The sequence below is a fragment of the Saimiri boliviensis genome, chromosome 14 (assembly GCF_048565385.1).
Source record: "Saimiri boliviensis isolate mSaiBol1 chromosome 14, mSaiBol1.pri, whole genome shotgun sequence".
Lineage (NCBI taxonomy): Eukaryota > Metazoa > Chordata > Mammalia > Primates > Cebidae > Saimiri > Saimiri boliviensis.
Genome location: NC_133462.1, coordinates 26,671,821 through 26,688,180, shown reverse-complemented (window position 1 = coordinate 26,688,180; position 16,360 = coordinate 26,671,821). Strand labels below are relative to the sequence as shown.

Sequence of the window (16,360 nt, the reverse complement as noted above, 5' to 3'; positions counted from 1 at the left end):
AGCTCCATCAATTCACTTATTTTCCTCTCTAAATTTTGTATTCTTGTTGACATTTCGTCAAACCTTTTTTCAAAGTTCTTAGTTTCTTTAGATTGTGTTATAACAAGTTCTTTTAATTCACAGAAGTTTCTTATTATCCACGTTTTGAAGCCTGCTTCTGTAATTGGAACCCACTCGTTCTCCATCAAGCCTTGTTTCGTTGCTGATGAGGAACTGGGATCCCCTGCTGAGGAAGAGGCGTTCTGATCTTGGGTATTCTCAGCCTTTTTTGACCGTTTTCTTCCCTTCATTGTAGATTCATCCATCTGTAGTCTTTATAATCACCGTCTTTGTAATTGGGCTTCTGAGTGGACGTCCAACTTACTGATTCTCAGCGCCGAAATCTGAGCAACCCACTGCACCGACTAAATCAGCGGCGTTAAGATTGAGGGTGCTTTTCCGACTCTGCACTGAGAACCGACGCTCCGAGGCGCCGGCAAAACCGCCTCGCCGGTCACAAGAGTCGCGCTGGCGACCCGTGGGGCTCCTCCGCTGGGAATCTCCTGGTGCGTGAGCAACATGAATTCATGTGAAGGTGTGGCGTCCTCTCCTTCTTTGCGCTTTCAGTGGGAGCTACAATCCCGAGCTGCTAGTGATCAGCTATCTTGGATCTCTCTCTCGCTACAGTGTTTTTTAATTCATGTACATATACTCAGTCAATGTTCCCAGCATTCTGCTCTGGCAGTGAGGCCTCCTTGCTTTACCCACCAAACACATAGTGAGTAACTTGACCCTCTGTCAAAACTAAAAACCTTGTTTGTAGCCCACCTCTTAGCTAGGCTTAGCCTAGACCTTCATGGTAAGTTATCCTTTGAGACTTATGTTTGTCTTTTCTCTAGCAAATATTAGTTGGAATTGTACTCAACAGTCAGGAACGTTCAAATAATGTTGCAGGAAGAGATCAGTGTTTCCATTCCCTTTTGTGATCACATCTGTACCTTGAGGCTTTTTGATGTCCTGTGTAGCAGCTTTTGTTAGATAGCAGAAGGTTCCACATTATCCTGCAGTAGAGTAGTGGGCACCAACTTGCAGTTGGCCCAGTGGTCTGTTTCCATAATAATGAAAATCTGCCAGGATACTTGCATCTCTACCTCAAGTTTTCAAATACTTAAAAATTCTACCTCACAGGAAGTCATTCAATACAATTCTCTCTATCTGAAGTAGGTAAGTTGGATTTAACAGAGCTAAGCTTTATACATGACTCATGAGTATCCATGTATAAAACAGGGCTTTATACCTGTTTCAGCAGTACATATTTTGATATTGAATCAATACAGAACAGATAAGCATGCATGCTGCCTAAACATGGCACACAAATTCTTAAAGCGTTCCGTATTTTGCACAGTCCCCAGAATGTCATTTGACTATTTGTTAACTAGCTCCAGGGAAACAGTGTGAGTGAAATCAAAATGGGAGACAACCAAAACTGAAATTGTTACTATTATCATCATCGAAGTGTTCATGTTGGGCCGGATACAGTGGCTCATGCCTGTAATTCCAGCACTTTGAAAGGCTGAGGCGGGCCGATCATAAGGTCAGGATATTGAGTCCATCCTAGATAACACGGTGAAACCCCATCTCTACTAAAAATACAAAAAAACGTGCCAAGTGTGTTGGCACATTCCAGTAGTCTCAGCTACTCGGGGAGGCTGAGGCAGGAGAACTGCTTGAACCCTGGAGGCAGAGGTTGCAGTGAGCTGAGATTGTGCCACTACACTCCAGCCTGGGCTACAGAGTGAGACTTCATCTCAATTAAAAAAAATAGTATTCATGTAAGGTGATCTGTGAAATGAGAACAGAACTGAGTAACATATGGGATGTTACGTGCAAATATGTTGTTAGTACATGACTTGGAAATGAGGAAACATCAACTTGCATCTCTTCCATGGAACTGAAAAACAATACAAGCAGGGTTTTGTCTTATATGTCAGTTGGAGAGGACCATGAAGATCCAGCCCTCTAACACAGATCTGCTGGCTAAGGGTTTGAGTAGACAGAGGAGAAATGGTACTTGTCCAAGACAGGTTTTGACATCTATTAGTCTGCCCTTGGTGTGGTTGATGATCTCAGTGATAGGGGACAATTAGGTAATCTATTTTAATGAGATAATAATATATATAAATTTAGTTACAAGTTATGGATTAGCTAAAATGCTCTGAACTACAATCCACAATGAATAGAACGAATAACCAAAATTAGCACTTAATAACATTTTCCGAAAACCATGACACTGAAATATTAGAACCTATAAAAACGCACCCATCAGGTGTTGAGATTTCAAAATTATTTCAGCAATGCACTTCAAGAGTAAACTGTTCCATTGCTTTACTATTTCTCTGAACATTTAAACATGTTATCTCATTATATCCTACTTACAGCCTAGTGAAGAAAGGTAGTAAATCCTTATTTTTTAGAAGAAGCCATGGAGCCTAAAAGCAACTGGTCCAAAAACAAAATACCTACTGGTTATAGAGCGAAGACTTATTCTGAGTGCAGGACACTTTCCAGGATGTTAAACTGACTAGAATTAATTTACTGAACTATGCTTCTCTCAGTTTATGAGTACTTTATGTTTTTCTTCTTTAATTAGAAGCTTAATAAGTTTATAGAGCTTAAAATTTTAAGGTGTATGGTACATTAGAGTTCTGATATTAGCTCTGATATTGTCTGAAAAGCTTTAAAATTTCACATTGGTAAATATTTTTATATTATGATTAAAATAGTAATTTTATGTATTATGTTTATTATGCTTGTAGCATTCAACAACAAATTTCAGAACATAAAAATAAGATACTTAAAAATCGTCTGCGAAATAACAATCGAGGTAAGACTTCTGTTAGTAAATTTCTCATTTCTTCTGGTAGTCTTATTGATTTTAAAAGGCAGTATTACAGGCCAGGCACGGTGGCTCACAGCTATGACCCCAGCACTTTGGTATACCAAGGCGGGTGGACCTGCTGAGGTCAGGAGTTTGAGACCAACCTGGCTAACGTGGCAAAACTCTATCTCTTCTAAAAATAAAAAATCAGTCAGGCAGGATGGCTGGCACCTGTAATCCCAGCTACTTGGGAGGCTAAGGCAGGAGAATCACTTGAACCTAGGAAGTGGATGTTGCAGTAAGCTGAGATCACACCACTGCACTCCACCCTGGATCAAAGAGCAAGACTCTATCTCCAAAAAAAAAAAAAGAAGTAAGATTACATAGTTTTAATTATTAAAGGGTAGTTTAAAAATATATATGTATTTTTTTAAATTTAATTCCTTTAGAATTTAGAGTTATTTAAGAGGTTAATTGTAGCTAATTTATAATCTCAAACAGTATTGTCTGAAAAAATTCATTTAGCTACTTATGATCCCTGAAAATCTACATGATATTTTTGTAGTAATATAAAAAAAAATTAGATTTTTAAGTTAGTATGTTGTATTTTTCTCTATAATCACATTATTACAAATTGGAGTTGTCAGGCAAATGGATCTTCTATTTAATTTTTATAATAAATGGTTTGTATTTAGTAAATAAATATTAATTACAGTTGATTCTTCAATAATGTAGGGGTTAGGGACTCTGATCCCTGTGCAGTTGAAAATCTGAGTATAACTGACTCCTTCCAATCTTAACTATTAATAGCCGACCATTGACTGGAAGCCTTACTGATAAATAGTCGATGAACACATATTTGGTATGTGTTGCATTATTATATACTATGTTCTTACAATAAAATAAGGTAGAGAAATGAAGCTTTTATAAAGAAAATTGTAGAAAAGAAAAAAATATATTTACTATTCAAAAGCATAAGTGAATTCTCCCAAAGGTCTTCATCTTCATCATATTCAGGTTGATTAGGCTGAAGAGGAAGAAAAAAGTTTGGTTTTGCTGTCTCTGGTTTGCAGAGGCAGAAGAAAAATCTACATGTAAGTGGGCCCCTGCAGTTCAAACTCTTGTTGTTCAAGGGTCAACTGTATTACACAGGAATTTGTGTCACTAAGAAAGTAACTATCTTTAGAACTGGGAACTCAATGATCTCTTTCTGATACCATAAACAAATGAGTCATAAGTGTACACCCATACAAATAGATTATTTTTGAAGTTACCTATTGAATGCGGAAGGCAGAAAAGTAATTCCTTTCCAAGAGGAGAAGTTATATTACGTATTCTTATACAAACAAGGTCTTTTTTTTACTTTAGTCTTCATAAGTTGGAACCTCATGAGACATACTTACTTCCTAGAACAAGCTGCATTTTATTATATGCTGGATAATTCTCACAATAATGGTGATTTTGTTGGAACAAGATACTCTGTTACCAGGGTCAGCATGGTGGCTCATACCTGTAACCTTAGCACTTTGGGAGGCCGAAGCAGGTGAATCACTTGAGGTCATCAGTTTGAGACTACCCTGGCCAACATGGTGAAACCCATCTCTACTAAAAATACAAAAATTAGCCATTCATGGGGGCAGTCACCTGTAATCTCAACTACTTGGGAGGCTGAGGCAAGAGAATTGCTTGAGCCCGGGAGGTGGAAATTGCAGTGAGCTGAGATTGCACAACTGCATTCAGGCTCCTTCTGAAAAAAAAAAAAAAAAAAAAAAAAAAAAAAAAAAGGCACTCTGTGACCATTAGTCAAATGGTGATCATAATAAATATTCCAATAGCCAAACTCTAGGTTCAAAATATTATAATAAAATTATAAAAATGGTTCACAATAACAAAAATGTAACACCTAATAACTGTATAAAAACACCTTAAATTTAGTACATACTTATCAAACCACTTCTATAAGTTAGGTTTGGCAAATTGCAAAAGGCAAAGATGAAATTGACATAGCTTTTTGTCTTGAAGGTGTTCATAACAAAATACAAATAACTTTAATTTTTGTATTTTTTCTACTAAATTTTTAAGAAAAATATGTTGATTTATTCATACACTTGTCCACTTAAAAAATAACTATCATGTGTATTTTATGGACTAAGAATTTTTCTCCAGCGTTACAAAAGACATTTTAAAAATACGGTTAGGAGATTGTTGTTACCATTGTCATTTATTTTGTTTGCTCCCTTATGTAGTGCTTACTATGTGTCCAACATCATCTGGGAGCTTATAGTTGTTATTCATTACGTACGTGTATCATGTTTAGTATGTGCCAGTCATTTTTACATTTGTGGCGATGAATGCAAGCTTCTAAAATGTGGGTAGGATTTAGGGTAAGCATGTATAGTGAGTAGAACTTTTCCAGGTAGGGAGGCAGTAGGATGACTCTTGGCAGAAGGAATATCTAACAAGCTTGCATGTTTGACAGAAGCAGCAGCCATGAAGAATGAAAGTTTTAAAAGAGGAGCAGCAAGTTCAAAAGGTAGGACACCTGAGTGAACTTTGTAGAGTTTATAAGCAGTTGAAATTTACTAGTACAAAAAAAGTATATGGAAGTGGTTGGGAATGGGATGAAAATAGCTTATAGCTATTATTTATTATGTATTTATGATGTTCAGTATGTGTCAGTAAAGGCAAGCTTAGGAAATACTTTGTTGCTGTTGTTTTACCTGTGTCTTTAAATAAGTTTAATAAAAAGACTTTTAATAGTATATAAATGAGTAGATCTTACCCTGTAGGCTAGGAGAAACTTCTCAGGTAGAATGCTTTTGGCTGCAAATACTAGAAAGACCTAACTGACAGTGGCCAAAACCATAAAAACCAGACTTGTTTGGTCCCTTGATAATACTGGATCCCACTTGTTCCTCTTTCATTTATGATGTTGGCAGTGTCTTGTTCATGTCTCCTTTCATGGTTGACTACTTAGCAGCAGCTCCAACCATCATGTTCTCACAAGGCAGTATCTAAGGGCTGGAAGGGCTGGTTTTCTTCATATGTGTCTTTTAAATTGAGAGCAAACTCAGAAGCATGCAGGGGGCTTCCTTTGCTATCTTATTGGCTGGGTCACACCACATACTCATACCTGAACCAGGCAATGGGAAAGCACATGTAATTATGTGATTAGCTTAGAATAATCATTTCTCTTTTGAAGCTGGGGAGGAGTATTGGAATAATAAATGTCCAAATAGATTTGTGTTTCTCCAGCAAGAAATAATAAGGAACTGCTCTTGGGTAGGGAGCTAGCAGTGTTTGCTGCAGGAATTCATTGGAAAATTGTGAGCAGGGAAGGCAATGGATTACATTTGAGAATTAGGGCATTCTGTTCATGGTATAAAGCAGAGATTGGCAAGCTTTTTCTGTAAAGGGCCAAGTAGAAAATATTTTAGGCCATGTGGTGTCTCTCTTTCTCTCTCTCTCTCTCTCTCTCTCTCTCTCTCTCTCTCTCTCTTTCTCTCTCTGTCTCCCCAAAAATGATTTGAACAGCTGAAGGCCATGTGATCTCTATTGTAGCTACTGAACCCTGCCATGGTGGTGAGAAAGCAGTCATAGGTAGCCTGTCAGTCAATAGGCATGACTGTACTCTCATAAAATTTTGAGAAAAGGGCCGGGCGCGGTGGCTCACGCCTGTAATCCAAGCACTTTAGAGGCCAAGGCGGACAGATCACCTGAGGTTGGGAGTTCAAGACCAGCCTGACCAACACAATGAAACCCCTTCTTTAAAAAATAAACAAATAAAATAAAATAAAACTTTGAGAAAAAACATATGTTAGGCGGGATTTGGCCTGTGGTCTGTAGTGTGCTGACCCCTAATGTAGAGGATAGATGGAGGATAGATGTCACCTGAGAGCATATGGTTATTATTTACTAGGTATTTTGTTGTATTCATTAGATTCCATGCACTTTTAAATTTGTGGTGATGAGTACAAGCTTCTAAAAGGTGTATAAGATTTAGGGTAAGCATGTAGAGTGAGTGAAACTTTGCCAGATAAGGAGGCAGAGGGATGATGTTTTCCAGATGATGTTTTCCAGAAGGAGTATATATATAACAAGCTTGCTTGTTTGACAGAAACAGCAGCTACGAACCCTGCAAATTTGAAAAAAAAGAAAAAAGTAGTAGTAGTAGAAGAAAAAGAAGAAGAAGAACAAGAACAAGAACAAGAAGAAGAAGAAGAAGAAGAAGGAGAAGAAGAAGAAGAAGAAGAAGAAGAAGGTGCGAAGGGTCTAAATGTCTTGAATGTCTCTACTCTTGAATGTCTTACTCTTAACCATGTAGACCAGGGAAGCTTCAGTCATAGTTAATGCTACAGTTTCCTTGTCACAAATCCATGAACTACCTGAGTCTATTATAAGGTTTTCACCCATCCATGATAAAATAAAATGATGGACCTCCAGTTTATTCATTTAAAATATTGGTGTTGCTGGGCATGGTGGCTCCTGCCTGCAATCCCTACAGTGTTGGAGGCTGAGACAGAAAAATCCCTTGAGGCCAGGAAGTCCAGCAGCCTGGGAAACATAGCAAGGCTCCGTGTCTATTTTTCTTTTAAATGTAACTGGGTGTGGTGTTCTGCCCCTGTAATTCCAGCTACTTGAGAAACAGAAGCAGGAGAGTTGTTTGAGCCTAGAAGTTTGGGGCTACAGTTAGCTATGACAGCAAAATTACACTGTAGCCTGGGTGGCAGAGCGAGACCACACCTCTAATGAAAATCAAGTCAAATGAGATAAGAAAAAATAAAATAAAATGTTGGTCTTTTTCTTTTTAAATTTGTTTTGCTTTTTTTTCTAAATTTAAGAAATGATAATGATAGTTGTTTTGTATAAGGCTTTCAGAAACTGGCTTCTTCCCAAATCTCCATCTGCAGCCCTTTCTCTGTCTGCCTTTTTTTTTTCCCATTATTGAGCTACTGGTAATGCCCCCATCACCATCCCTCTCATGTAGACAAATACATATGCTCTGGGAGGCTTCTTTTCCTCTCTTGCCAATGCACTACCTTTCCTACCTTCTGCCTCTTTTAATCTGGTGTACTTCATGCTCTAAGTCTCAGCTCAGGTGTGATCTGTAGAAAAGCTATCCCTGACAAGTTTTGTTTTTTTTTTGTTTTTTTTTCTTGAGACGGAGTTTCGCTCTTGTTACCCAGGCTGGAGTGCAATGGCGCGATCTCGGCTCACCGCAACCTCCACCTCCTGGGTTCAGGCAATTCTCCTGCCTCAGCCTCCTGAGTAGCTGGGATTACAGGCACGCGCCACCATGCCCAGCTAATTTTTTGTATTTTTAGTACAAAAATACTAGAGACTGGGTTTCACCATGTTGACCAGGATGGTCTCGATCTCTTGACCTCATGATCCACCGGCCTCGGCCACCCAAAGTGCTGGGATTACAGGCTTGAGCCACCGCGCCCGGCCCCCTGACAAGTTTTATCCCATTCCTTAAACCCCAGTGCCTAGCACTTAGCAGGAACTTAACAAATATTTTGTAAAATAAAGACTGTTTATGCAAAGATGATTGCTACAGTCTAGCAGCAAAGAGGATAGACATGCAAAGACATGTACAGCTCAGATGGTCAAGTGACACTAGACAAATTGGCAAAGTACTAAGGGATCCCCAAGGAAGGAGACACCTGTGTATGTGGATAAAAATATCCAGATTAAAAGAGCACTCCACATAGCATTCTGAAACTTTTTTTCCTTTTTTTAAAAATTTTTTCTGTTTTTGGAAAAAGTTCTTACCCTGTCACCCAGGGTGGAGTGCAATAGCATGATCCAGAGTCACTGCAAACTCAAACTCCTGGGCTTAAGGGAGCCTCTCACCTCAACCTCTTGAGTAGCTGGCACTACAGGCCCACACCACCATGCCTGACAAATTTTCTTTAGAGTCAAGGTTTCACTGTGGTCTCCAGACTGGTCTTAAACTCTTGGCTTTGAGCAATTCTCTCTCTTGGGCCTTTCAAAGTGCTGGGATTACAATTCTGATCTACTGTGCCAAGCCTACATTCAGAGTCTTAAAACACAAATACAAATTTGTCAGAATAGTAGAGGAAAACATTTCAGATGTGAAAAGCAGAATGGACGCCAATAAAGATATAACGGTAACAAAATTTTTACAAATTATTGGTAAATAATTCACTTAGCATGTTGTTAAAAAATACACTATTAGGAAGTAGAGAATAGTGAAGTGTTACTTTATATGTTTTCACTGTATTTTTAAATTTTTCTTTCCAGCAGTTTTGTTTATTTATATTGAGTGGAATAATTTGTGGGTGACCCTGAGATTTTTGCATGGCTCGAACCTGCTGATATCTAGTGTCTCCCCAAGTGGTTTGTTGAAGTTTTAGATAATTAGAAGTATTTCTTAAAAAGTTAAATATTATAGTAAACATTAAGCTTCATTTAAACTCTCAATTTCTAAAATAAATGTATATGTTTTGTATCCAATTTTCTAAAGATTATAGTCTTTAACTGTTCTAAATCATTCATTTAAACTCAATATATTTATTTGTTAGCAGAACATGACTTAAAAGTGGCTTCAGAGGAAAGGCAAGAAAGTCTTGAAAGAAGTGAAAACCAACAGCCACAGGTATAAAACTATTTAAATTTCTGGTTTAATATTGGTTTGTTTGTTTATTTTTTTAAGATAACATACCATAGTCCAAATGAAGTGACCTTTTAGACCATCCTTTTAAAGTTCAACAGATCATAATTTCGTATTTAATTTTAAAACACTTCAGCCAATTCTGACAATTTAGCATTTGCCTACTCTCCAGTTATTCTTCAGATGTATGAATTCACTGCAGGGGTTCACTATTTACGGTTTGCTGAGGTAAAAATCCTTCTCAGAGAGATCGCTTTATGATACTACATATCATCTAGCAACGCGTTTCTGGCAGATTTAATTCATAATTAAGTTTTCTTCAAACAGTGAGAGTTAAGCTTGCTGTGTTAAGCCAAGGCAAATTACTTTTTTACTTCTTAGTTATAATCCAGTAACTTAGGAGTAGCAAACCATACATTAAATTTCACAGTTAAATAATAATAATAATAATTATTATTATTATTATTATTATTATTATTATTTTGAGATGAAATTTTGCTCTTGGTGCCCAGGCTGGAGTGCAATGCTGCGATCTTGGCTCTGCAACCTCCACCTCCTGGGTTCAAGTGACTCTTTCACCTCAGTCTCCCAAGCAACTTGGATTTCTGGAGCCCACCAACACACCCGCTTAATTTTTATATTTTTATTAGTGATGGGGTTTCTCCACATTGGCCAGGCTGGTCTCTAACTCCTGACCTCAGGTGATCCACCCACCTTGGCCTCCGAAAGTGCTGGGATTACAGGTGTGAGCCACCGCACATGGCTGATTTTAATTATTTTCTATTTTTTCCTTGTTCACACTTAATTCAGAATAAAGTTAATTTTAAAACATGTACCCAGGGCCGGGTGCAGTGGCTCAAGCCTGTAATCCCAGCACTTTGGGAGGCCAAGGCGGGTGGATCACGAGGTCAAGAGATCGAGACCATCCTGGTCAACATGGTGAAACCCCGTCTCTACTAAAAATACAAAAAAATTAGCTTGGCATGGTGGCGCGTACCTGTAATCCCAGCTACTCAGGAGGCTGAGGCAGGAGAATTGCCTGAACCCAGGAGGCAGAGGTTGTGGTGAGCCGAGATTGCACCATTGCACTCCAGCCTGGGTAACAAGAGTGAAACTCCGTCTCAAAAAAAAAAAAACAAAAAACCATGTACCCAGACAGAAAAGACATCTGAGAAACAAAACAAGCAAATTAGTTTTCCACTTTTGAACCTGCAAATAAAGGTCTCAAGAACCACAACTGAGTAAGAATTTTGATAAAGAACATACATCTGCCGGGCGCGGTGGCTCAAGCCTGTAATCCCAGCACTTTGGGAGGCTGAGGCGGGTGGATCACAAGGTCAAGAGATCGAGACCATCCTGGTCAACATGGTGAAACCCCGTCTCTACTAAAAATACAAAAAATTAGCTGGGCATGGTGGTGCGTGCCTATAATCCCAGCTACTCAGGAGGCTGAGGCAGGAGAATTGCCTGAACCCAGGAGGCGGAGGTTGTGGTGAGCCGAGATCGCGCCATTGCACTCTAGCCTGGGTAACAAGAGTGAAACTCTGTCTCAAAAAAAAAAAAAAAAAAAAAAAAGAACATACATCTGTATATTCAGGACTTCCTTTAAAATTCATTACAAAAAATTCAACTGAAGATTGGTGAAAGTTTTGAAAAATCCAAAATTACTGTTTGTCCTGGGGAAGAGATCTTACAGAGTAACTCCAAAGAGGGACAAACCTAAAGGGAGCGCCCTGTAATCTGATGGAGTGTCTAACTTTGTAGTATTCCAGGCATTGCCTGAACAGAAGGAGCCCATCTCAAACATGTCTTTGCATTACGTTTATACTCTGGATCCCTCAACACATTTGCAGTCATTTTCTAAGCTTTAGTCAAATGAAAATAAATCAGACTGTATAAATTATAACAAACCAGACATGTAGCCTGTTTTTCACAGAGGTGAAGAGAATTGTTGTAATGATACAGAAATTGAAAAATTAAAGAACCCACTGGTTATGGTTGAAACGAAAGAAGACCAAGAGTTTGATATGCAAATAACAAAAAATATCAACCAAAATACTACTAATAGCAAATTAGACATTAGACATTGGCCTCAGTCTAGAGATCCAAAAAGTCTTTGTTGATTTGTGGTTTGCTCACTCCAAAGTAATGGAGCATATGATACAGATAGAAAGCCCTAGTATTTCTGCTGTTAGAGACACTTAGAAAAATGGAAAACCAATACAGCACTTGTTCCACAAGCCATATGGAACTTAGAAGCTCTTCTAAAGCTTAGAAGGTGACTAGCAAGTGTGTTTCAGGGACCCACATGTGACAGTCCCACTGCTAATAGCTATAAAAGCATGAAACCTGAATTAGAAAATGTGAGTTATTCTTCACCACTTAGTGACAGAACATCAAAAGCATATCTACCTTGCCAGTCATCTTCTAAGCTTTATTCAAAGGAAAATAAATCAGACTGTAAAAATTATAGCAAACTAGACATGTAGCCTGTTTCTCACAGAGATAGATGCAAAGGCTTAAGAATGAGGTGGGCATGCTACAAATAGAGTTCCTGGCTTTGAAGAAGAAAGTTTAACTATAAAACGAAAGAGGTTCACTTGCTGCTTCTCTTTTTTTTTTTTTTTTTTTTTTTTTTTAGACAGAGTTTCGCTCTTGTTACCCAGGCTGGAGTGCAATGGCACGATCTCGGCTCACCGCAACCTCCGCCTCCTGGGTTCAGGCAATTCTCCTGCCTCAGCCTCCTGAGTAGCTGGGATTATAGGCACGCGCCACCATGCCCAGCTAATTTTTTGTATTTTTAGTAGAGACGGGGTTTCACCATGTTGACCATGTTGGTCTCAATCTCTCGACCTTGTGATCCACCCGCCTCGGCCTCCCAAAGTGCTGGGATTACAGGCTTGAGCCACCGCGCCCGGCCGCTGCTTCTCTTTTTATAAACTTATCTGATTCGTTCTGCTTTTCTATTCAAGAAAATTTTGTTTTTAGTTACAGTGGTGTTATCCAAATGTGTAATTATGTGTCAAAGTAGATTAGTACTGCTATCTAAATGACAGTTCTGGAAAACATTCTCATAATCTTTGTACATTAGTCAACCTAAGTCTCACTAGTCTTCCAAGTGGCATATGGGCTGGGAAAATAATTTAGCCGTGCGACCTTCTGAACCAGATAAGTATAAAAGAAGTTGCTAAAGAAATAAGCTCTAGATTCTTTTTTCTGTACTGATTTAAAGATGAATTCGATTTATTTAAATAATAAAATGGTAATACAATGGGAGGGAAGCACTGACTAAGAAGAGACCTGAAAATGTATCTAGCCTTGAGAGTTGCAACAAATATTCCCAGCCAAAGAAGTCTGTTTAATGTGCTTTCATGCATGCAGATTTATCTGTTTAACTCAAACTGTTAAAAAGTATAATTCCATCATGGCCATTGTAAATATTTTTGGAAACAAATACATATACTTTTGCATATTTTTAAAAAATTACCACTCCCCAATGTTTCTGTTGAATCAGACTTTTACATTATGTTGTTTAATAAAATATGGTAAAGTTTGACCTGGATGATTTTATCATATAAGTAGCATAATTCCCCAGCCAAAAATTTAGCATTTGAGTCTATAGTACAAAGCTGAGTTCTGTACATTGTGTTCTAAAGATAGACAAAAATATAGATACTTTCTTCTTTCAAGGTAAAAGCAAATGAGACCTCCCACCATCCTCCAAGGCATTAAATTGCTTTGCCAAAGTCACACTTTTAATTTATCTGATCAATTTGATATATTTTTCTGGAAATTTATGTAATCCAGCAATATGCAATTGTATCTTCCCTTTTGGTGCCATGAAATGCTAGGTAATGCTACCTTAGGAGCTTTGGTGAATTATTTAATATTTCTTGGTTTCACTTCCATTATGAAGTAGATAATCAGGCTAGAGTAGACAGCTGTACTATATATCTTCCAGCTATAAACTTTTGTGGTAATTGAATGTAAATTTGGGGAACATCTCATCTTCCAGGATTCAGCACTAGCAACTCAGCAATTTCACTCTTCTCATTGTGTTGGGGCAAACTTTGGTTCCTCTATTTCAGTGAGCACCTTCACTTTTTTGATATTCTAGGATCCAAATAAAAAAATAAGGATAAAAGGCAGTGGGAAATAAAATAGCTTAGTGCAGAAAAGGGAAAGCTTCTTTTCTGTTTCTGAAGCCCCACAAGTTCACATCTTCTTGATCTGGCTATTTCATGTAGCATCCTGGTGATAAAGACAGAAGACACATTTTGTGTCTGTGTCTTTTTGTTTCTCTGTTTTTGTGTTGATATATTTACACCACAGAAGTAACTGTGATCTGGTGGAGAACTAGAAATCGAGTCAAAAACCTTGGGGAAAATCCTGCAGTTTACTTGTATTTTTTAACCTCTCTTTTTAAGAATTGTGATAAGTAAGTAAGTTCATCAATACATGCATGTAGAAGTGCTTAGTACAATGTCTAAATATATGATTTAGTAAATATAATTCTTATAACTGACTAAAAAGGGTTGAGTGAAATCAAAATAGACTATAATAAAAAAACAGAACTTTAAACACTTTGAGAAATTTTATCTGTCCAAATACACGTGGAGGTAAAGCTCTTACTATAGGGTGATGTCTGGGTTAGATATCACAGTATAAATGCAATTTTCTTTTTTCAATGTTTTAATTTAGTCAACAGTTTTAATATTTTATTTTATGCTTTGAGTTTGTTGTAATTCAGAGAAAGGCTTTTCCATTTCTGATATTCCTGAAAATTCTCAAGTATGTGTGTAATTTTTTACTGCTGTGGATTCTTTGACTTCAAATAAAGTTTTGAACTTTGTGAAATTTATGCTAAGGTTCAAGGTTTTGCTTCAAGTTTTTCTCCAGCTGGATATCCACTTATAGCAACTTTTAATTGCATAAATGTACAGGTTGTTCATTCACTTCAGAGATAATCATGATATGTTACTTTATTGAGTGCTGGCTAAAAATTTCTTTTGTTTTATTTAGGAGTGTCAACATTATGGAAAAAAGAAGGATGTGAAGTCTGAAAACTGCATGTTGAAGAAAGATATTGCCATACTCAGACAAAAAGTATATGCAATGAAAAATGACAGTCTCCAAAAGGAAAAGGAATATATTCAGGAAATTATAAGTATTAAAGAAACAAATACTAACTTTCAAAAGAGCGTAGGACTCAATGAGGAAATGATAACAAAAACAATGTCCCAGTATTGTCAACAGCTTAATGATCTCCAAGCTGAGAATACAAGGCTGAATTCAAAACTGGAGAAGGAAAAACACAGCAAGAAAAGACTGGAAGCTGAAGTTGATTCCCTCTATTCTAGACTGGCTGTTGTTGTAAATGAGCACAAAGAAAGTATGCAAACAAAGGACCTAGAACTTACTTTACAAAGAGCAAAAGATATTTGTTTACAAGAAATAACAAGTTCTAATATTTCTCAACTAAAGGATAAGAACAAGTTGCTTACTGTGCTACTTTCTAAAGCTCGAATGAAGTTTAATACCTTAAAAGGTAAGCTCCACAAGACAAGAGATGCTCTCAGGGAAAAGACGTTGGCTTTAGAAAGTGTAGAGATGGACCGAAGGGAAGCACAGCATCGAATAAAGGAAATGAAACAGATGCATCCAAATAAAGAAGCTAAAAAGAACCAATTCATGCTAAAGCAGAACTGTGAAGAGAGAATATGTCAACTAGAACGTGAAAATCTCTTGCTTGAACGACAACTAGAGGTTGCTCATAAGGATGGCAGTAATAAAGAGATAGTAATTAATATCGAAGGAGGCTGTCTTGAGAGTGGAAAGGAAGATTTTCTTGAAGAGAAAAATAAGGAATTAATGAATGAATATAATTATTTAAAAGAAAAACTGTTTCAGTATGAAAAAGAAGAAGCAGAAGAAGTAAGTATGAAAAAAGATAAATATTTTTAGTCTTCTGGAAAAAAATTTAAACATTTCATTCTGGCTATATGTTGAACCTAGTTCAATATAAAAATGAATAGATAAAAATGTGTTTACCATACTGTATAATTCTATTTACATGAAACATCTAGAAAATAAATGTATAGGGACAGAAAGTAGATTAATGTTTTTGTAGGGCTGAAGCTGGAAATGGGTAGTGACTGCTAATGGGCATGAGAGATTGTCTTGGAGTGATGAAAATGTTCAAAAGTTGGATTGTAGAGATGGTTGTACAAGTCAGTGAATTTGTTAAAGTACGTATGTTAGAGTTAAACATGTATGTTAGAGTTAAGCATGTAATAATATTTAAATATTCTTAAATCTACTTAGAGCTAAATATTATTCCATGTTGTGGAATAAATGTGTTAAAAATCAACTATATGTGAAAACATAAATTTTATAGTATGTAAATCATGTATATACAAAGCTGTTTCAGTAAAAAAAAAGCAAAAAACAATATTTTATTGTATCAGCTTGGAAACATACCTTATTTTCAAGAAATAAAAGGTAGCTTTACTTTGAGTAAAGACATTATCTCGGCCTGGTGTGGTGGCTCATGCCTATAATCCCAGCACTTTTGGTGGTCGAGGCGGGTAGCGGACACTTATAGTTCCAGCTACTTGGGAGGCTGAGGCAGAAGAATCGCTTGACTCCAGGAGGCAGAGGTTGCAGTGAGCCACGATCGTGCCACTGCACCCCAGCCTGGTGACAAAATGAGATTTTGTTAAAAATATATATATATCACCTATAAAATTTTAGCAGATACAGAGTAATGTTGATAAGGTATGTAGTCTTAACTGCTGATAATAAATTTAATGTCTTTATGTTGGCACATTTTAAGACCAAAATGAAGCAAATAAATGAAATGCTTG

General features: G+C 37.2%; 1 protein-coding gene across 1 annotated transcript in view; it reads left to right on the top strand.

The window, feature by feature from the left end:
• The window catches only part of LOC101050379 (ankyrin repeat domain-containing protein 18A), a 39,829-nt gene that overhangs the window by 14,644 nt on the left and 8,825 nt on the right, over nucleotides 1-16,360 (top strand). Inside the window, exons 6-10 of the mRNA XM_074384339.1 lie at nucleotides 2,796-2,863; nucleotides 5,337-5,390; nucleotides 6,975-7,118; nucleotides 9,409-9,479; nucleotides 14,517-15,428. Coding sequence (XP_074240440.1) covers nucleotides 2,796-2,863; nucleotides 5,337-5,390; nucleotides 6,975-7,118; nucleotides 9,409-9,479; nucleotides 14,517-15,428 — 1,249 coding nt within the window. The remainder of the gene's footprint in view (nucleotides 1-2,795; nucleotides 2,864-5,336; nucleotides 5,391-6,974; nucleotides 7,119-9,408; nucleotides 9,480-14,516; nucleotides 15,429-16,360) is intronic.